General features: G+C 32.3%; 1 protein-coding gene across 12 annotated transcripts in view; it reads right to left on the reverse strand.

Annotated features, from left to right (window-relative positions):
* The window catches only part of LOC145316466 (bestrophin-4-like), a 47,437-nt gene that overhangs the window by 20,535 nt on the left and 4,096 nt on the right, over window positions 1-22,806 (reverse strand). For 10 of the 12 annotated variants that reach the window (XM_080156985.1, XM_080156992.1, XM_080156990.1 and 7 more), the window contains exons 5-11: window positions 20,013-20,147; window positions 18,530-18,592; window positions 16,350-16,394; window positions 13,663-13,721; window positions 7,852-8,009; window positions 1,812-1,889; window positions 346-484 (exon numbers count right to left, since the gene is read on the reverse strand). In XM_080156985.1, coding sequence (XP_080013111.1) covers window positions 346-484; window positions 1,812-1,889; window positions 7,852-8,009; window positions 13,663-13,721; window positions 16,350-16,394; window positions 18,530-18,592; window positions 20,013-20,147 — 677 coding nt within the window. Of the gene's footprint in view, window positions 1-345; window positions 485-1,811; window positions 1,890-7,851; window positions 8,010-13,662; window positions 13,722-16,349; window positions 16,395-18,529; window positions 18,593-19,035; window positions 19,103-20,012; window positions 20,148-22,806 lie in introns of all 12 variants that reach the window. The other 2 variants (XM_080156989.1, XM_080156984.1) reach the window with 1 other exon arrangement.

Genomic DNA, 22,806 nt, shown 5'->3' on the forward strand with positions numbered 1-22,806 from the left:
TTATGGATGTAGAATATACGTGGATTTCGTCAATTTAGCTTGCTAACATGAAACTTATTTATTTGTTAGTTCGTTCATCCATTAGGATGGAAGAGGATGGAGTAAAGGAGGTTGATAGGGGAAACCGTTATTTTATCCTGCTGTGTGTTTCCACTTATAAAAGAACATGAAAATCTGGTGTAAGATCCAAGTAATAATACATCCATTATAATACTTTAAGAGTTCGACCATTTTTTTCCCAAAATAAGTACAACCAAAAAAGTCTTTTAAAAAAATCCACACATAAATTTCTTTTGTGAGCTAGCCATTTGTTAATTAGATACTTTTGCGGATTTGATTGTGCACCTGTAAATATCGGAATGTAGAGATCAATGTCGAGGGGAATTCTGCCGCTGCGCATGGCCTTTTGCACGTTGTACCCGTCGATCTTCTGACGACCGATGATGGTGAATATGAAGAACACGTAGGTGGCCAATGTCACGACCTGAAAGGGAAAGAATAGTTATTAATAAAAAAAATTTAATGATTAAACCAGTTTTCTTGGCTCCTAGGGGCCCAAGTCCCGGGCCAACAAAATCTGGAATTAATTTTATGATTTTATTTTAATATTAGTGGAAAATTGACTGTAACTCGATTCTTCACCGAAAGGTTTGTTTAACTTAATATATGTCCAAGAAGGGGGGGGGGGGTTGCGGGTAAATGGTTAACCTCCTTAAAAATAATTTCAAAAATAAATTAGATTATCCTCCTCAAACCTTTGAAACCCCGCATTCCCCTCCCCCCTAAATCTATTTATGGCCTCTAAATTTCAACAAAATAAATCTTGTATAAAAAATTATTTACTTAAATTTACCCAAGAAATATTTTAATCCTAACCCGCTTTTTCCACCCCCTTCCCCAACACATCCCTCCCCCCATCACTAATTAATCCGCTTTAGGAAGAAACTTTTACATAAACTTTTCTTTACCAAACTTCTTTATATTCAATTTCAAAATTTTATTTTTGCATATTAGATAAATCTATGCGAAAATGGGTTCTCTGCAATTAACAAGGATGAATTTATACGAAACTTCGCAAATTATATTAAACAAGACAGTGTACGACAAATCGGTGTACGTTCCCAATATTTTAAAACAAAATTGATGAAAATTATTTGTGGATAATTTTTTTAGCTTAAAACCACTGCAGTAGATATATTCCTTAAAGAGTTGAACCCATTAGCTTCACGGGTTGCTGAGATCTTTAGGTTCAGACAGACAGACAAATATAGTTCTACTTTATATTCTAGATAGTGTACAGTAAAAAAAAATAATCACATATTTAGATTAACAATGGAATTACTGGTAAACAAGGATGACAACATCCATAAAAGCGAAGCACAGAAACGGTAGAACAAACGGACGATTAACAGTTGTATAGTGTCAGAACTGAATAATCAGAATATAAATGTATAAGAGGTGAAGAAAAATTGTAAGTAAATTTGTTGAAAACTGCTTGATACAGAATAATGTTTATAGACATACTTACATTTTTAGGACTTAATTATAGAGTTGCTTCGCTTATAATATTGTACTTTGTTTTCCCAGGAATCAGTATACAAAAACTTAGATCAATCAGAAAATTAGATCACATAAAACCTAACTACTACAGGAATCACCATGCAAAGTTTGAAATCGATAGGACAATTCTAACATGCCTAAATTAACGAAAAAAGCTAATCGTTACGGACGGACATACCCTGATTATAGAAAAGCTTCGCTTTTAAAAAACATCGTTGATATTAACAAGGAGATAAAATTGAAAAATATACCTGGGTATAAACCATAGGAATAGACACCCAGTCATAGCACCACAAGAGTCCACATTTCGCACGAAATTCACAAAACTCCTAAATAAGTTGTTTTAATTTCATTATTACATAGAATAGCTCTTGAAATTCTCCAATTAAAGGTGCAGTGCGATAAATAAAGGAAAATAACAAAATGAAATAAAATGTCAAGCAAATGAACAAAAATAACTCATGAAAAATAACAGAGTTTGCTTCTTATTTATAGAATTGTAAAATGAAGGAAAGAAATTTTATTCCTCGGGCTGAATGCCATTTAAATTGCATCTGCGACTAGGATTGAGACAAATATGTATGTATTTTCTTTCTTTTTTTTGGGGGGGGGGTTGGCTGTGTCATTGTTAGCCACCCTATTCCTCAATTTATAGACAAAGGGGGTCAGTTTTTCGCATATTTTTCGTAAACTTGGGTGTAACCCTAGAGTCAAGTTCGTTTATTAAGACAATTTTTATTAAACTGTTAATTATGAACAGTTTGACTTAATAAGAGCATGTGACTAAAAGGTTTTTTAGGCAATAAATTTTAAATGACTAACTGAATTATTTTTTTTTAATCCAAGCGAGATTTTTTTCATTAATCTGATAATTAATGTTATAAAATGAGTGGCCGCTGCTTTTTATTTTAAGTTTCAGAGGATTTTAATAGACTGTTTCTTTATAATATTTTTTGCAATAATTTTGCTATTCTCTATCTATGTTCTCTTATTTGTATGAGTTTGTGCAGTGTCTATGTCGTTTGCGGGATAAACACATTCCCAGTGACATAGGGTTAAGAAAAAGGATATAAAATATACGTGGAAATATTATTAACAGGAAAAATGTTGTCGTCAATTTAGCTTGATAATATGGACCTCAGTTATTGATCATTTCATTCATCCAGAAGAAGGGGATAGGCTTGGGTAAATGGGGTGGATGAGAGTTATCGTTATTTTAGCCAGCTGCAAGCATCACTTTGTCAGAGTAAATGAAAATATGGTGTAACATCCAAGTAATAGTATTATATCGATTGTTGAGAAAATATTAAACAGTTAGATGATTAGAAATTTGGTTTTCTTAAATAAATCCTACTAATTTTAATTTGATTAAAAGGTCAGACACAGTTATTTCTGAAATAGCAATGTTTATTACCTATTGTTACTTGGATTTAATAAAGTGAAACTGGAAGCAGGCTGTATTAACCATACCTTTACCGACCCCATTATCAATCCCTTCCCCTCGAAATGGATGAACGAACTGATCAATAATCGAGTTCAATGTTAGCAACATAAATCGACGACAATTTTACCCTCGTCCATAATATCCACGTATATATTCTACATCCATTGAAATAGCTTAGATTTGGTACTAAAACTGGTTTTAGAGTAGTTAAGTGCAAAAAAAGTTAAAACATTAAAATTTTAACTAATTGCAACTTTGACCTTGCATTTTAATGGCACCAACAAATATGTTAAATCCACATAAAATGTTTTATATTTTCAACTTTTTTGAGCATAATTTTTTCATATTTATTTAAGTATTATGTATCACAACACTTGCATATTATCATTTAACACCAGGCAGTTTTGTATTATTGTCAATTTCGTAGGACACAATATTTTAGTTTTTAACATTTTTTGTCGTTTTGGTCCAATATATGTTAAAATCTTATTTAAACAGATGTCACTGGGTGTCAAGAATATTGGGGGGAATCTTTCATCCGCCCATTTTAAATAACACAGCTTCTCTATAAGTAAAGGTCTTTCCGTAGTTTGTCATAGATTAAAAACGTCAAAAGATTAAGTTTTCCAATATGGCTTCGAAACCAATTGATATCCGACGAATTAGAACCGAAAAAATCATGTATAGCATCGTATTACAAACAATTTTGCACGTATATTAAATCCTAAAATTAATACTAGTTTTGTTAGCCCGGGCCTTCAACCTTTAGGGCCTAACAAAACTGGTTTTAATCTTATAATTTTACATTTTAATATCCGCGGTAATAACTTTTCTAGATCGTATGAGAGATAATACAATAAAACATAATTGGGCTCATATTTCTGATTTTTGAGGTACAAAAATACCTATTTATTTCATTTGTTCTACTTTTATGTAAAATGTTGTTATCATCTTGTTATTACATCGCTAACAATTCACATGTTTGTCCTTGTTAAAATATAAAAATACATTTTTCTTTCCCCATAAAACCTTTTCTCTCCCCAACTTACCTGTATTGTAAAAGTGAAGCTTTTCTATAATTAGGGTCGGTCTGTCCGTAATGGTTACCTCTTTTCGTTAATTTAGAATTGTCCTATCGATTTAAAACTTTGAATGTTGTTTCCCATAACAGTACGATTTAGAAAGCGTAGCATCTCCATAATCGTTACCAGAAAGTCCGTAGTTAAAATTTTTAAAAAATACTTTTTTTGAATAGTTTTCCTTATCCTTTCCCGCCTTTTCTGGACACTTTTGTAACACTAAAATAGTCACTTTAACCAGGGATCAAAAGGGATAAGAAAATGGTCGATAAATTTAAGTACATCCCCAATGATGATACTCAAAATTACCCATTCTATAGATTCTTGGACCCATTCTATAGATTTCTTAAAACGTTTGGAGAAACTCAACTTAATAAACCAATCCAATAGAAGTCCCCCAAAGTTGTTAAGCCAATAAATAAGAAAACGTTATTACAAAACTTTGGGGTCTAGTGTAATAAATAGCCCAATGTCCCCTCCCTCCCTCCCTGGACACTAACTATAGATGTATTTATATTTTGCCACGCTTCTCAATCATCCTTGTTACAAGAAGTATTTGTTTTTTTTCTCCCAACCTGACATCTTCATTTTAAAGTGACATATTTCTAAATATTTTAAAACAAGATAATTCAGGTTTAGCTAACATTAATTTTGTCCCTTCTTAAGTAGCAAAGCTACTCTATAATTGTAGAATCTGTATCTGCATGTATGTCCTTGTATATATTCCCCTGATCAATGTCCGTCCATTATATTTTTATCCATGTGAAATATTTCTAAATGATTTTAAAACACGATAATTAGGTTTAGCTAACATTAATTTTGTCCCTTGTAAGTAGCGAAGCTACACTCTATGTTGTTAGATATCAGTCTGTGCATGTATGTCCTTGTGTATATTCCCCTGACCAATGTCCGTCCATTATATTTTTATCCATGTGAAATATTTCTAAATGATTTTAAAACACGATAATTAGGTTTAGCTAACATTAATTTTGTCCCTTGTAAGTAGCGAAGCTACACTCTATGTTGTTAGATATCAGTCTCTGCATGTATGTCCTTGTGTATATTCCCATGATCAATGTCCGTCTACACATTTTTATCCATGGCATTATTAGAAAGTGTGATTTATGAAGCCTTCTAAAATTTCTACAAAATATCTTATTAGCATATGAACCTCCACTCTATAACTCAATGTATCCCTCCGTCTGTTTTGCAACAATTATTATCTCTTACTTTGCAACTCTTAGATACTCTTGTTGTCCTTGTTTTTATTGTTAATGCACGTTAATTCAGTTTAATCTGGCTAATTTTCAAATTAAATATGCATTTTTATGAAAGAAAAAAAAATAGTTTAAAATTGCAGAAAATTTCATCTATTCATTAAATTTGTACAAAGATAAAAAATATGAAGGAAAAAATCTGGGTAAACTGATTTTTATCTCGAAAGTTTTGAAGGAGGTGTTTGAAAGTTTTGTTGAGGATATAGAGTAGAGTGCAATTTCAGTTTTTTTTATTTTATTTTTGTAAATGTTGTACATAGTACTATGTATGTACATGAAGCCAGGGATCTGAAGGTATAGGACAATGGCTAATCCCCAATGATGATACACAAAAATAATGCTACTGTAGATTAAACCTAGTGATTGAAACGTTTGGACGCTCAATTTAATGAACCAACCTATCAAAATAATCGCCAATTTTGGTTGCTAAAATGTCCATCACTTATTGGTCAGTTCCTTCATCCAGTAGGAGGGAATGGGATGGGGGCGGGGTGTTATTTTAGCCACCTACAAGTTTCACTTGATTAGAGTACAAGATAATCTGGTGTAAGATCCAAGTATTAATATTTAGATCTAAAAATATAATTTTCCTATGTCATACAAAATGCTGAACACCTGACATAAAAATTTGTGCGCAAAAAATAAAGAAAAACATGATTTTTATTCCTAAACCTGCACATTAATTGTTTTGCGCGGTGTACTTACAGTAACTGTTTGTCATAAACATAACAATAAAATGTTGCCCAAAATTACACAAAATTAGAATCTGTACTTTTAAAACTTTACTAGCAAAGCTGAGGTGGGTTCTTTAAAAATAACTAGCGGCTTCGCCCCTAGCCTCTAGGGGCTTTGCCCAAAGAGGTAATTAAAAAAAAATTGGAGCTGCCCCAGTATCAATTTCAAAATTTTCGGGGGGAAAAAAATTGGAACTGCCCTGGACTGAAACAGTATCAAATTTTAAAAAATGGGAGGGGATTTTTTTTGTTTTTGGGGGGGTTGGGGTTGTCCCACCTCCAAGAAAATAGCTTAAAACCACCACAGGACCAATAGGTATATACCCTGAAGAGTAGAATCCAATCGGTTCAGTGGTTACCGAGATCTTAAGCTTCAGACGGACGGTCGGACAGACGGACGGACAGACAGACGGACAGACATTATTCTACTTTGTTTTATAGATAGATCACAGTAACCCCAAGTTTTAATTTAAATGTTCTAAAATCATATAGGGATCATTAACTATAGAAAATATCCAATTTTTGAAGATTTTTCTTATAATAATAGAAGATTTTTTTCAGTAATTTTATAAATCTGGCTACTAATATAAATTATGTCAAAACACCCTATCGACTCCTATAAAAAAAAAATAGTAGTTTGTAAAAGAATCTGATTAAAAACGTTGTTCGTTTTCTGCAATTTTTATATGCAATTATACTTAAAAACTTCAGGCTTAGGTCATTCAAATAAAGCTGTACTATGCTAGTATTCTTATTTTTTAGTTAAACCGTCATTAAAAAGTGTGCAAGGGACATGTTGGGTAATTATTAGGCAACTTTTATGCCTTTAAATCTAGAAGCAACAACTAATTACTTATTTAGAACTCTGCTATGCATATTTTAAATAGCAAGACCACTCTATAATATTATGATATTCGTTTGTAAGTCCATCCGTGACAGTCATATCCTATTATATAAAGTAGTAAGGTATTTTTTGTCTGAAGCTTAAGATCTTGATAAGTACTGTTCCGATTAAGTTCTCTATTTTAGGTAAGCTTACCATAGGCCCTGTGATAGTTTTAGTATTTCACATTTTCATAGGATGGTTTTTAACTATATTTCTAACTCCTATTTTCCCCTTTAAATACAGATTCCTAAATTGCTTTGGGCGTAACCGATAGTAACGAAAATAGATGTTTTTAAAACCTTTCAGCTGTTATGTTGGAAAACGATTTAAAATTTTGCATGGATTTTTGCAATGTTTAATGCGCTTCTTTGGTACATTGTTGTCCTTGTTTATACTTTGTGTGTGTGTGTGTGTGCATGTGTGAGTGTGTGTGTGTTATTTTGTTTGTATGTTCATGTGGACATGACCTTACTTTCTATAAGAAAAGAATTTATAAGATTACTCTTGACATTGTTAAGCTTTCCTAGGTGTTTCAAATGAATATTATATTACAAACTAACAAATTATTTAATCTCTAACATATAAATAGTAAGCGTATTATAGACAGCTTTCCGCGGATATTAAAATGCAAAAATATATTAGATTAAAACCAGTTTTGATTGGCTAGTCTAAGAAAACTGATTTTAATTTTATGATTTTTCTATTACTTTTCGTAGAATATTGTTTGTAATACGATGCTATACATGATTTATTATTAAAAAAACTACATTAATTAAAGATTAAAATGAAAAAATTTATAAATTGTTTACCATTACATAAACACTGAACAAAAATTTAAAAATTGCGCATTTTTTTCTTCAAATGAACCTACCCGCATGATGTTCTCTAGGGAGTACTGGTTGAGGAGCTTGCCCCTCTTCGTGGCCTCCTGGATCCTGTACACGAACCATGTACACGGCACCCAGTACGTGTTGAACTCGTTCGCCGGGACAGCAGCAAATAACTCCTTTTCGGTTGGCGTCATGAAACCTAAAATAATTTGATGGGTTGAAAAAATAGCAGGAAAAAGTTTTGACAGGATGTTAAAAAAAGAAAATCTTGATTATTAAAATCTTGTGGTTGGGAGTAATTTTTTTTATAATTTTTTTAGTTACTCCCTCCACTCCCAAAAAATATCTTTCTGTATGTACGCTTACGCTTAATACAATTTTTAAATTTGAACTTTAAAGCATAATTCAATTTAATGATCATACACGATATGTATTTAACTTCCCAACCCACCGCAAATAAAAACTTTCATTGTACTTTATAATCCAATGGGAAGATTAATGTCAGGACTTACACCACTATTCCTTATGATTAAAAGATAGACTTTTTAAATAGGCAGCTTGCGGTGAAAAGTTGGACACTAATGACAATTAAATTGACCATCCCCTCAATTCTGCATTGAATGACTGGAATGAGATTAATCTTATCTGCCATTGGCGTTCCAATCCCCGAGATGGGTTTTTAAAAGATACAATTTAAGAATTCAAAATTTTAAAATTATTATTTTAGCCATTTGTATAATCCTATTATATAAAGTAGTAAGCGTTTTTTGTCTGTCCCGAAGGATCTCGCTAACCGCTGAACCGAAATTGTTCTCCTTTACAGTAAAGCTTCTTATAGGTCCTGGGAAGGTTTTAAACTATTTTTGGGGAGGGTGTTTTCACTCCCCTCCCCCCAAAAAATATTTTTAAAATCTTTTGAAACTTAAATTTAAAATGGGATGAGGTCGACTTTTCACCTTCCTACCAGTGCCCCTAGAGGCTTCTAGTAGCGTAGCTGCAAGTGTCTAATATAGCTCTAAAAAGATATATTAATTAATATGCAGCAAAAATGGATCTAAGAAAATTTGTTTTTCTTTGAAAAAGGCTGTACCAACAAAAGCGAAATAATTAAATAAATAGTTGTATACTCTGTTTAGATTTCGCGAATGCTGCGCTTGTTATTCATAGCGTAAAAAATGTCGAGAAAAAACGCGGCATCTTTTAAAAATCCATCCCTGGTATTGACAATTAGTGCAGGACAATGAAAGTCACAACAAATTAAGAACTCAGTGAAACAAACATTGAACTTAATTTCATAAACACATTTGAGTCACATGATCTTGTCCTGACGGTGCACTATCAATTCCGCACAACTTTTCATACTAAATTGCATACAACATTAGTATACCTCCTTATATAAATGTTTGTCCAGTAAGATCTTATAAACGGCTATAAACAGTTTTAGGCTATTTGAGTGCGATAAGAGATATGACCCTCCCCCAAAGAAAAAAATATCAATAAAAAAATGTTTGCTAGACAATCCTAACCCCCGTGGGTATAATTTTGGGGAGGAAAGAATCAAGTTTTTTTGATTTATTAGTTTTATTTTAAAGACCTTGCCTCAAGCTTTGGGATTTTCTTAGTCTTTGACAATTATAAAGAATAATTTTTTATGCTTAATTGGTTAAACGCCAGTTGTCCTAACTAATCCTTTCTTCTCAACATCTTATTGCACAAAAATGTTTCAAGTATATTGTTTTAGATACATTACAAGTATTAGACCTTATCAATATTTTTAGTCTTTGGGTTTTTATATTCTGAAAAGGGCCACAATAAGGCCCCAAATTTGGTGAACTGGATCAAATAATTTATCCGTACCTTCTGGAAGCTTTTTATAGTGCCTATAAAAAATGACGTCATACTGGCCTACCATTAGTCAATCAAAATGTATACTGGCCTGCCATTAACAATTTGGTTTGTGTATTGGCCTATCATTTGTCATTTGTATTGTATGTCGTCATTGTCTAAAAAGAGCTTACCCCTTCTGCTTTTAACTATCATAAAAAAATAGAAATAACATATAAACTGTGAAAAACAACTATAATCTTAAAACGTTAAATAATGTACAGCTCTAATATCTAAAAGTTTAAGCTTGAGCTAAACCTTGCATTCAAGTTCACACGACGACAAATTTAGGCCTTGCATTAACTGAAGTTTGCATTCTTTTTATAGTAAAACAAAAAAAACTTTAAATATCTAGGTAAAACGGGTAATCGCTGAAAATTTTTAACTTAGGTAATCTAGAATCATTAACTAAAATTATTAAAAACAAATTTTTAAAAGTGTTTTAAATGTCCGTCATCTGAAGTAGGGAAATTCAGAGAACTAAAGGGATAAGACAATGGTAGATGAATTGATGTGCATCCCCAATAATGATACACAAAATTATCCCTTCTGTAGATTAAAATTAGTTGTTGAAACGTTTGGGCACTAAATGAACCAACAGATCAAAAAAACAATAAAAGTTCCCATGGTTGTTGAGTTAACGTTATTATAAACCTTTGGGGACCAGTGTAATAAACAACCCAATGTCCCCTCCCTCCCTGTGGAAATTGCCAAAAAAAACATCCAATGGAGCTCAACCCCACCCTGCCAAAAAAAACTCACTTCCCCCTCTCAAAAAAAGCCTCTGGCCAGAGAGAGAGGGGACAATAGGTTGTTTATTTCCCAGAGTTTTACAATAACGTTTCTTATTCGTTGGCCTAGCAACTTTGGGGACTATAGGGAATTATAGTTGGTTGGCTTATTAAGTTGAGTGTTCAAACGTTTCAACCGCTAATTTTAATCTACAGATGGGGTAATTTTATTTATCATCATTGGGAATGTACATCAATTTATCGACCATCGACTTATCTCTTTAGACCCCTGGCTCTAGACAGTCAGACAAAGTTAATTACAGAGTAGCTAGTAACCTATAATGAAGACTACAATATCTAAAATGCTGACAAGAAAACTACAGAGCCAAGTTTCACAAAATTATAATTTATCTTTAGTCTGTAATAATATTAATCAGAGATAAGACAATGGCTGATAAATTGATGTACATCCTAAATTACCCATTTTGTAAATTACAATCTGTGATTGAAACATTTGAACACTAAACATAATAAACCAACCGAACAAAAATCAATTAAATCCCCAAAGTTGTTAAGCCAACGAATAAGACAGTGGCGTGCGAACCGAAGGGGACATTTGGGGCAATCGCTCCCCCCTAGCGATGGGGGAGAAGAGATGGGGAAAAGATGGGGGGGAAGAGATGGGGGAGCGAAATGGGAAATAGGGATGGGGGAAGGGATGGGGAAGAAGGGATAAGGACTAGAAGGCCCATAATCAAATAATCCCACCCCTTAAACCTCCCTTATTTAAAATTAGTATATATAATCAAAATGCCCCCCCCCCTTCCCTCTAAAGCAAAGTGTCCCCTGGGAGCACTTTGATTCAGGGGGGGGGGGGGCAAAATCTTCAAAATGCCCCCCACACCCTAGACAAAGTGCTTCGCACGCCACTGGAATTAGAAATCCAAATCTTAAAACTTTGGGAACTAGTTTAATTATCAGCCCAATGTCCCCTCCCTCCATGTGCAATTATACCTATCTCATATTCTAATCTTGTACAGGGTGTTTTTTTAATAGGTTAAAAGTATTGCTTAATATAACCCACTTGCCATTGACAGAAATTGATAATCAATATTTTAATTTCTTCTTTGTGTTGAGGCATTTTGTATAAGAAAAAAATACTTGGCGATTTTTTAACAAATTATGCCTTAAAAACCGGTTTTTCCAAACTACCTATTTTTGGAAGATTTTTGGATCATGACCAATTTAAAGAGTGTGCAAAAAATGTGCGCATTTTTAAAAATTAAATTGCCCGGCTTGTGGTAATAGTAGAAAACTCTAGTTTTTTGGTGTTTAAGAAATATTCCTATGCTACGTATAGTATTGGAGCTACATGGTAAATGTCCCAATTTACTTAAAACTTTTCAACCTTTCTCACATTTTCCAACGTAGCTTCTATACTACAAATTGCATGAATATGATACATACATTTCCAAAAACTAGAGTTTACAATTCTAACGCTATGCATAACATTTTTCTACTTTTAACACAAGCCGGGCAATTCGATTTTTAAAAATGCACGCATTTTTGCACACTCTTTAAATTGGCCATAATTTATTGAAAATCGCCAAGTATTTTTTTCTTATACAAAATGCCTCAACACAATGAAGAAATTAAGATATTGATTATTAATTTCTGTCAATGGCAAGTGGGTTATATTAAGCAATACTTTTAACCTATTAAAAAAAAACAGCCTGTATGTAGTATGTATATGCTTCGCTTCGCTGGATGTAGTCGTTCATTTAGTACGTTAAGATCTTAATAACCCCTGGACAGATTGAGTTCTTTATTTTAATAAAGCTTTATGTGAGACCTGGGATGGTTTAAGACTATTTTTTCAATAAAAAACCCTCTAATCTCTAACCCCATTATAAAAAAAAGCCGGAGCCGCCCAATCAAAAAATATTTAATACAATAAAATAAATCATATCAATAAACATATGAATTATTTAGAAATAAAAATTATTAATTTTGTTTTAACAAAATTTCCATTATTGTATATTTAATATTATAGGCTATGATTAATGATTTTTACCACAAGAAACTATTATATATATTTCTTTTTCAATTATTCTTTCCTATTTCATTTTGTAACTTAAAACATTGGTTTAAAAAAACGAAGCTTTTCTATAATTAGATCAGTCCTTCCTTACGTCCGTAACACACAGTCTAACTTACCAATGGTATGAAAGTTTACATTTTAATTTACCAATGGTAGGCCAGTATGACGTCATTTTTTTAGTCACTATAAAATCTTCAATAAAATGCGACAGTAATTGGACACCGCTATAAGGACAATAACTATCCTAATAGAAAATAATTCTCAGGGCTCGGCAGCAGCATATAAGCCCCAGTGAAATCGTCATTTTATAACTTGTACAACTTGGAAATTCAGCTTGATGTGTAAGCCTGTTTTCACAAACAGACAATCCGTCTTTTTTAGAATTTCTTTTTTTTGCAGTTTAAATTTGAGGGTGATGTGCGGCTGCCGAGCCCTGATAATTCTTGTGTGTGACCTTTACATTACAAACAAAAACATTTTTCTTTAGAAATGGAAAAATCTTAATTGACTTTTTTGAGTATGTTTAAATAAATACATCTGTTTTTTAGGACTATAATTATAATGTCTTAATTTTTAAAAAGTTTTAAATATTTTAATATTTAAAACAATTTTGCCCCCAAAAAGACACTGAAGTAATCGCTATCACATCAAATAAATTATGTACACCTTCCTTCTTATAAAATCTATCGCTTAGGTAAGCCTATCTGGTGCTTTCACGAAAACCTTATTTTAATATTGAACCCCCACCCCCCCCCCCCCTTATCTTTCATTTTTGGAGAAAAACTTATTTCTTGCTCTGCGATGGGGCTCTAACCTGCAGGGCCCTATCCCAGTAGTGTTCACACTATCTTTACTTAACCCAACCTACATAAAGTATATAATAATAAAAATATTTTTTTTTTTTAATTGTTTGTGTTTAAGATGCAATATGAGGTAAACCACCATATATCACAGTAGATAGTTATACCTAATTTTAAAAGCCTAAAAAAACATCTGTAAGCTTATGAAATATGACTAAACCTGTTATTTGTCACATCATCGGACAAATAACTGATAGAGAGCCAATAGTCATATCAACTTCAATATATTGAAAAACGAGAAAACAAGAAACGTTTTTTTATGAATCAAATATGTACCTGCTTCAACGACATGATCTAAAGTTGGAAACCTCTGCTTCACAGCTGATGAAATTGATCTGAACAAAAAATAAAACTCAATTGTCAATTTTTGCCACAATTTTCTGCCAAATTAACCCTAATTAGCCGTCTTTTGTACAACATGTTTTTGCACATTTTTTTTCAGTAAAAGTGAGAAACAAATTTTAATCTTGCTAATTTTGTATTTAACAGTCTGACAGCATCCAGGGAGGCAGGAGACAATGGGCTGTTTATTACACTAGTCTCCAAAGTCTTATAATACCGTTTTCTTATTATTAGATGTCTTAAAACCCTTGGGGACTTTGTCCAAACGTTTTTACCACTAATTGTATAAATCTGCAGAAGGGGTAATTTTGTGTATCACCATTGGGGATGTACATCAATTTATAGGCCATCGTCTTATCCCTTAAGATCCCTGTACAGTATCGACTTTTTTTTGTAAAATAAATCTTATTTGCTTAATTGTATTGAATTCTGGTGATCTCACAGCTAATTTCTAATGAATGCGCGCATTTTTACACTTTTTTTCTGTAAAATGAGTATTAAATTAATTTAATTAAAGCTATTCCATCAGGGTTCTAAGGGTATAAGACAATGGTCGATAAATTGATGTACAATACATCCCTCATGAAATATACAAAATTACCCCCTTCTGAAGATTACAATTAGTGACTCAACCTAAAGAACCAACCAACAAGAATACAATAAAAGTCCCAAAAGTTGATAATCCAACGAATAAGAAAACGATATTAGAAAACTTTGGGGACTAGTGTATTAACAGCCCAATGTCTCCTCTCTCTCTATATTCCATGCACCCATAGTTATTGGCCTGAGTATGTACAATGTAAGTAGGGATTATTTTTGTCAATCTGTCGAAGTTTTTTTAAATGTTGAACTACGTACTAAATGACATACCAGATATTAAAGGTTATTAAAATATACAATGATAAAAAAAAGGCTAGGAAAAGACAAAAAGGCCCGTAGGTAAAGCTTTTTATAGTGCAAATAAAAAATGACATCATACTGGCCTACCATTGGTCAATTAAAATGCATACTGGCCTGCCATTAGTAATTTAGTCTGTGTATTTGCCTATCATTGGTAATTTGTATTATATGACGTCATTTTTTTAGGCACTATAAAGAGCTTCCCGGAAAAATTCAAAAAGCAATTACGGTAGTTTGACAAACTGAACCCCTCCCTTTATAAATCCAGCATCTTTAGGATTTGTTATGAATATTTAAGGTTTGTGCAATGATTAGTTTTGCAAGGATGCAATCTAATCTTAATATCTTATACTTGCTCTATTCCAGGGCTCCGCAGCCGACATTTCGCAACCGCTGTGGATTAAACCAGCCATCGAATAAAAAAAGCTGCGTCGGCAACGAATTGGTTAAATTTTAGGGGGTGGGTCTGCGGTTTCTTAAAAACTGCAGTTTACTGCAGATGCCGCGCCCTGCATAGGGATATATTTAGTTTCTTTATATTTATAAGATCTAATCCAAATACAGGATACTGTTTAGGAAAAATACTTGCATTTTTAGAACTTTAATATAGAGATGCCTCGCTTATAACGTTGTCGTAATAGGAATAATAGTATTCAAAAGTTGTTATCAAATTTGTTGTCAAAAAAGTAAGAAATTAGAATGTTTTAAACGGACGTACGGACTTTCTGGTAACGGTTGTATAGCTGCTACACTTCCTAAATCGTAAATTATTGTAATAGGAATCATAATGCTGTTTGAAATCGATAGAACAATACTAACATGCTTAAATTAAAGAAAAGAGCTAACCCATCCGGACGTACGGACGGACCAACTCTGATTCTAGAAAAGATTCGCTGATACTGAACCCGAATTTACAAAATGATTTATTCCATATATTCTCAGCAGAATACAGAAAATGAGAGAAGTATAAAATGCTCGGGTCTAATGTGAATAGTGAATGTCAGTTTAGGGTGTGTGTGTATGTCTGTGACAATTCTTTCAGCTGAACAACCTTGAAATAACACAAATATCTTATAATTAATCTGAGCTGCTAACAGAAATAGTTAACATATGCTTTAGAAGGGTCCCAAAACCTCCCATAAAAAGAAAATTATTAATGTTTTTGGTTTCTTATTTTTTTAGGAATATGCACAAATAAATTTTCACGTCCTTGAATGCAAAAAAAGGGAATGAAAACTATAACTTTAACTTATAGATTTATTGAAGTAAAACTTAAAAATTCCAAAATAAATAGTTGTTTTCCTCTATATTTTTCAGGGTTGTTTTCAGCTTTTATAGAAATTTGCACTTTGCAAGAAGCAGGATATAAATTGTAAGTAAATTATGAAAATCTCAATAAATACAAAATACAGATTTAGGACTTGATTATGGAGATGCTTTGCTTGTACCTTGTTGAAATCAGTATTTCAAAAATAAGATGATAGGATAATCATATCATATAAAAAATTGTTGTCAAAAAATTAAACAAATCATTATCTTTTAAATAGTAAGGATTATAGGAGTTGCTACACTTTCTAAATCGTACCTACTACTAGAGGAATTACCATGCCGATTTTAAATCGAAAGGAAAATTCTAACATGCCTAAATTAACGCTAAGAGCTATCCATTACGGACGGATCCTAATTATAGAGAAGCTTCGATTTAAAAAGAAAAACATTACCTCAAAACCAATATGAGGGCTAGATTCATATACCTCATAAGAGACCTAAAACAGAAAAAGAATTAATTTGAGAATGAGATTAAATCATTTAGAGAGATTCTAATATTCAAAGCTTTGGTTAAATGACATCAAAAAGAGCATAAAGAAAATAAATACAAGTTGGGGTTTTCAATGATTTCTTAAATAAATTTGGTCCCCTATTCTTATTACTGTTCTACTGCAAAAGTGTTTATTAGTGACGTCATAATCTGCTTTTGACATTTAAATTCAAGGGTACAGAACACATTTACAAAAATATTCTCGCATATGTTCAGTTTATCCTATTATAATTTAGGGAAAGGATTTCCTTACGGGGAGGGAGGGTACATTGGGGTTTTTATTACAGTAGTCCACAAAGTTTTATAATTATGTTTTCTTATGTATGTTTTCTTATTTAATTATTGACAACTTTGAGGACTTTTATTAAATTTTGATTAGTTTGTTCATTGAGTGTCCAAACTAATTAACCACTAATTGTAATCTACATCAAGGGTATTTGGTATATTATCATTGGGGATGTACATCAATTTATGAACCCTTGTCTTATCCCTTTAGATCCCTGATATCTTTAAGTCTGTAGGACTCTAAAAAGTTTGGCCGATTGGAAAATGATTTTTAAAGCAGATTGGGATTTTCCCTCCAAGTGCCTAGAGAGCACAACCCTCCAGATTGAAAATGACGGGGATGGGGATTTCGTGTGTTTTACCTTAGGGTAGATTAGGTAACGAAAAAGAACTAAAGGCTATGGCCAAAGCCGCTTCAAACATGCTTTTTCTTGTTACATAAATCAATGCTTAAATATGTAAAACTTTACATAGAAAGGCATAAAAAAAATCCACAGAAAATGCAAAACTTTGGGTATTTTTTTCTTGACCTTTAAAGTTTTGAAAGGGTTTTATTGTCAGATTTAAGGCATTTCAATGTTTTTTTGTTGTGTAACTTTTCTTGTTTGAAAATTTCAGCATATTTGCATAACTGTAAAACGTCTGTTTTTATTTGGATTTTTAGTTAGATTTTTATCTAGAATTTCAGAAAGAACATTTTTGTAAGAACAATAATTTTTATTGTAGCAATTAAAAATAATTAATTACTTAAAGGCTTTAAAAATATGCAAAATTGGCAGATTCAATTTAAAACTGTTACCATATAGTAATTAGACTAACGTTATGTTGGTTGTATGTCAGTGATGACCACCTTTGTCTTTAATAAGTTAACTTATCTTTAAACAGTTGATCTACCCTCTTCAAAAACAAGGATAACAACATCCATAAAAGCGAAGCTCTAAAACGGTAGGACAAACAAATATTTATACTTGTAGTGTGTCAAAACTGAAAAATCGGAACATAAATGTATAAATGTCGAATCAAAATTTTTATTAAATTTGTTGAAAAACTGCAGAAATACAGGATAATGTTTAAGGACATACTTACGTTTTTAGGAGTCGATTATAGAGATGCTTTGCTTATAACATTGTACTTTGTTGTCAGTATTCCAAAAATCAAAACAATCGGATGATCTTATCACATACAAATTTATTGTCAAAAAAGTTAAAAATCGATATGTTTAATATGGATATACGGACATTCTGGTAACGATTATAGAGTTGCTACGCTTTCTAAATTATACCTAACTACTACAGGAATCACCATGCAAAGTTTAAAATCGATAGGACAATTCTAACATGCCTAAATTAACAAAAAAAGCTATCCGTTACAGACGTACGGGCGGACGGACGGACGGAACGACCCTAATTATAGGAAAGCTTCGCTTTTAAATAGTCTAGTTTTTTTAGTCTAGTCATTTGATAGCATTGACAAAACTTTAAATATTTTGGATACTAAAGTATAATTTTTCTTTTAAAAAACTTTCTATAACACCATAGGATAAATATAATGATTATTAATCGAATCGTATTATAGACACAGCTTTCCGTGGATATTAAAATAAAAAAATTTTAATATTAAAACATCATTTGTTACACCCGAGGGGCCGAAGTCCAGGCTTAACAAAACTGATATTAATTTTATGATTCTAAAAAATATTCTAAGAAAATTGTCTGTGATAAGATACTATACAAGGTTTTTTAGTATGGTTCTAATCCAGCGGATAATAATCGGTTTCAAAGCCATACTGGAAATTACCTTCTTAGCATTCTAGATTCTTCATCAAACCCTTCCACATAACAGGCTATGGAATGAAATAGTCTAAAAAAAAAATCACATACACTTTTTATTATCCTAAATAAATTATAAATTTTCTTTTACAATATCATTTCTATAATTCACTCTGTCCTTCAGTCAGTCAGTGACAGTGACGCTATAGGGAGAAATGTGATTTTCACAGTTGTTATTTATGATAGACGACTGATTTTTTTGTGAAGATTCTCTGTACCAATAAGCAACCAGTTATAATTTAATGTTCATTGGTCTATAAGTCATTGTTCTTGCATATATTTCCATACACGGAGGCCATAAATGACACATAGAAACCAAGAAGAAAACTTACTTGTCAGGACAAGGTATGACCAAGAACTGTTGCCACCATATGGAGGCCACATATGACACATAGATACCTACTTGTCAGGCCATGGTATGGCCAGGAACTGTTGCCACCATCTGGAGGCCACATATGACACATAGATACCTACTTGTCAGGCCAGGGTATGGCCAGGAACTGTTGCCACCATCTGGAGGCCACATATGACACATAGATACCTACTTGTCAGGCCAGGGTATGGCCAGGAACTGTTGCCACCATCTGGAGGCCACATATCACACATAGATACCTACTTGTCAGGCCATGGTATGGCCAGGAACTGTTGCCACCATCTTGAGACCACATATCACAGTTCACTCGAAGCGACAGTAAGAGAAAAATAATTTCCCAGACATAAGGCCAAATGTTTCTTAAATGTCCCAATGAACATATAAATTTAGTATTAATAAACGAAAATCTTAAAATGAGGCCTTTTTGAGAAAATTAGATTTGAAAATTTCAAGTTCAATTTTCATCCCCTAGGGGTTCCCGCATAATCATGACAAGAAAAGCAAAGATTATTTATTTTAAATTTTGAACAAGTTTGCTTTTATAAAGTTCTTCATAAAACCACTCTTGAAGTTAATTAATGGCAATTTTTATCAGTTGCTTTGCTAAGGTCACGGAAATTCAGCCTTAAATATATCATATATAGAGAGGTTTTACGAAAGACTTCATAAAAGCAAAGTTGTTCCAAATTTTAAATAAATAATCTTTGTTTTTCTTGTCATGATTATGCGGTAACTTCTAGGGGAGGAAAATTGAACTTGAAATTTTCAAATCTAATTTTCTCAAAAAGGCCTCATTTTAAGATTTTCGTTTATTAATACTAAATTTATATGTTCATTGGGACATTTAAGAAACATTTGGCCTTATGTCTTGTCAGGCCAAGGTATGGCAAGGAACTGTTGAACCTTCTTGAGGCAACACATGACACATAGAAACTTACTTGTCAGGCCAAGGTATGGCCAGGAACTGTTGCTACCATCTTGAGGCAAATATGACACATAGAAACTTACTTGCCAGGCCAAGGTATGGCCAGAACTGTTGCCACCATCTGGAGGCCACATATTACACATAAAAACTTACTTGTCAGGCCATGGTATGGCCAGGAACTGTTGCCACCATCTGGAGGCCACATATGACACATAGAAACCAAGAACAAAGGAGAGAGGAATAAGGTTCAGAAAGGCATCAAAATATTTTACAACACTCTCGAAAAGCCTGAAAAAAAATATAAAAATGTTGTAAACTTATATTTAACCTTAACATTTAATCTTACATATATATAGGGAGTTTCTAATACCCGTTACAATTTGTTATTTATATTTTTTTTTAATCCTGGAAATTTTTTTTTAAAAACATCATGTTCCTTGTGCCTATATATTATCATTTCAATTACTTACAATTACATGTTGTATAACTCCTAACTCTTTTATAAAGGATTTTAAATTTTGAATAATTAGCTGTACATAATATACACATTACACAAGATACATATATAGACCTTGAGATTTCAAAGTTTGATTAAGAATCATGGCAAAGTCTGAGAAAAAATAGTAATCCCAGATTAAAAGTTATTCTGGTTGGGGGAGAAGGATAATACAAGTTTTATAAATGTCTAGCAATTCATTTTCATTTTATACTGTTCATTTTTAGAAAAAAATATTTTAAAATTAATAAAGCAGACGCATTTATTTCAATACACAGCATTTTCATTTGAAATTTGCATATTATTTATAATACAAAGTCTGTTTGTCTGTATATCCAGATGATGCTTAAGATTTCGCTTATTATTTGACCGATTAGGATCTGCTTTTTAGTGATATACCTTCTGACCTACTTAGCAAGTTTCAGTCATACCCCTGGAAAAAAAGATTCCCTAACACCCCTAGGTAGAAACCCTCTGTGATATCTCCTCTAGGAGAGAAACAGCTGGTGTTAATAAAAAGCAAATTTATTTCTCTATTATAAACCTATTTAAATCATTAAACAAATAACAAATAACAATTTACAGATAGTACGTGTTACTCAAACATGGACCTTGTGTTAAAAAAAGGGAACTATAATTTGAGGAAAGCATTTCATCTTTCAATGCTAAACTAACAGCTGTAGCTCTACACAGGGATCTAAAGGGATAAGACAATATAAATTGAAGTACATCCCCAATAATGTTACACAAATTACCCCTTCTTTAAAATTAGCGGGTGACACGTTTAGATATTCAACTTAATAAACCAATAAATCAAAATTCAATAAAAGTCCCCAAAGTTATTATAAAACTTTGGGGACTAGTGTAATAAACAGCCCAATGTCCCCTCCCTCCCTGTATAGCTTTACAGCCTAGCACGTCGAGTAAAGATTAATTGTTTTTAAAGATGTCTAAATGTAAATGAATTGAGGGGTTGCTATATGACAGAAAAGCTGAAGGTACTAGATAAAGAATCGAACCTGCCTTTCTTATACCTAAGAAGAAAAGATACTAAACACATTTTAATAGTCATTGAGTTTGTCCTTTTTAATCTTTTTTTAAAAGCGAAGCTTTTCTATAATTAGGGTCGGTCCGTCCGTCCGAGATAGATAGCTTTTGTTCGTTAATTTAGTCATGTTAGAATTGATTTCAAACTTTGCATGATGATTCCTCTAGTAGTTAGGTACGATTTAGAAAGCGTAGCAACTCTATAATCATTACCAGAATGTCCGTACGTCCATTTTAAACATGTTGATTTTTCTACTTTTTTAACAACTAATTTTTATGTGATCTAATTATCCGTTTGATCTGATTTTTGGTATATTGATTCCTGGGACAACAAAGAACAATATTTTAAGCAAAGCGACTCTATGAAGAGTCCTAAGAATGTAAGTATGTCCATAAACATTATCCTGTATCAAGCAGTTTTTCAACAAATTTACTTACAATTTTGCTTCGACTATTATACTTTTATATTCTGATTATTCAGTTCAGACACTATACCAGTGTTACTGTACCTTTGTCCTACCGTTTCAGTGCTTCGCTTTTATGGATGTTGTCATCCTTGTTTTAATTCATCGAACAAAAAAAACAGCTTGATTTATTTTGTTAAATATTAGGCTTAAAATTTTAATGTATTTTTTCTGCATACGATTATTTCTTTGACCATTTGTTAAAGGGAAAGCTTAGGAATAGGAGTATAAATCAGGGATTAGACAATGGCCAATAAATTAATTTACATTTCTAATGATGATTCATAAAATACCCCTTCTGTAGATCAAAATTAGTTGTTGGAATGGATGGACTCTCAATCAAATTCAATAAAAGTCACCAAAGTTGTTAAACTATCGAATGAGAAAAGGTTATTATAATTTTTTGGGGACTAGTGTAATAAACAGCCTAATGTCCACTCCTTCCCTGAGGAAAAGTGTAGTTATAAAGCCTTAATCTATTTAGACTTATTTACTTTGGAGAATAGTAGGGAGGAAAATTTGCATTTAAGCAATGCTGATTTTACTATGACAAAGAATGCATGGAAGATTGCAAGAATGATAAAATTAAATTTAAAGCTTTACATTAAAGTTATAATACAAGCTAAGCGTTATCTGATCAAATATCCAAATAGAAGAAAAATTACATATTTTAATCAAATCTGGTAAGCATAATTGTAGAGTAGAAACAACTATAGATCATATAAATAGTAGGATTTTGTCAAACTAGAGACTTTAAAAATGGTACATAATACTACTTTGTCTAGCAAGTGACACTAGTCACAAGCGTAGGGGAATGCTTTAGCCCATAAACAGGCGCAACTCATTACCCCGCACAGTTATGACTTGCAGACAAAGGTCGGACAATTAAAGGGGTGATTGTTTGTTGGGTGTTACTTAACTTAACATCCTTTGGTAGGCG

This window comes from Acartia tonsa, chromosome 4 (genome assembly GCF_053477335.1).
Source record: "Acartia tonsa isolate MP-2025a chromosome 4, ASM5347733v1, whole genome shotgun sequence".
In the NCBI taxonomy this organism is placed as follows: Eukaryota; Metazoa; Arthropoda; class Copepoda; order Calanoida; family Acartiidae; genus Acartia; species Acartia tonsa.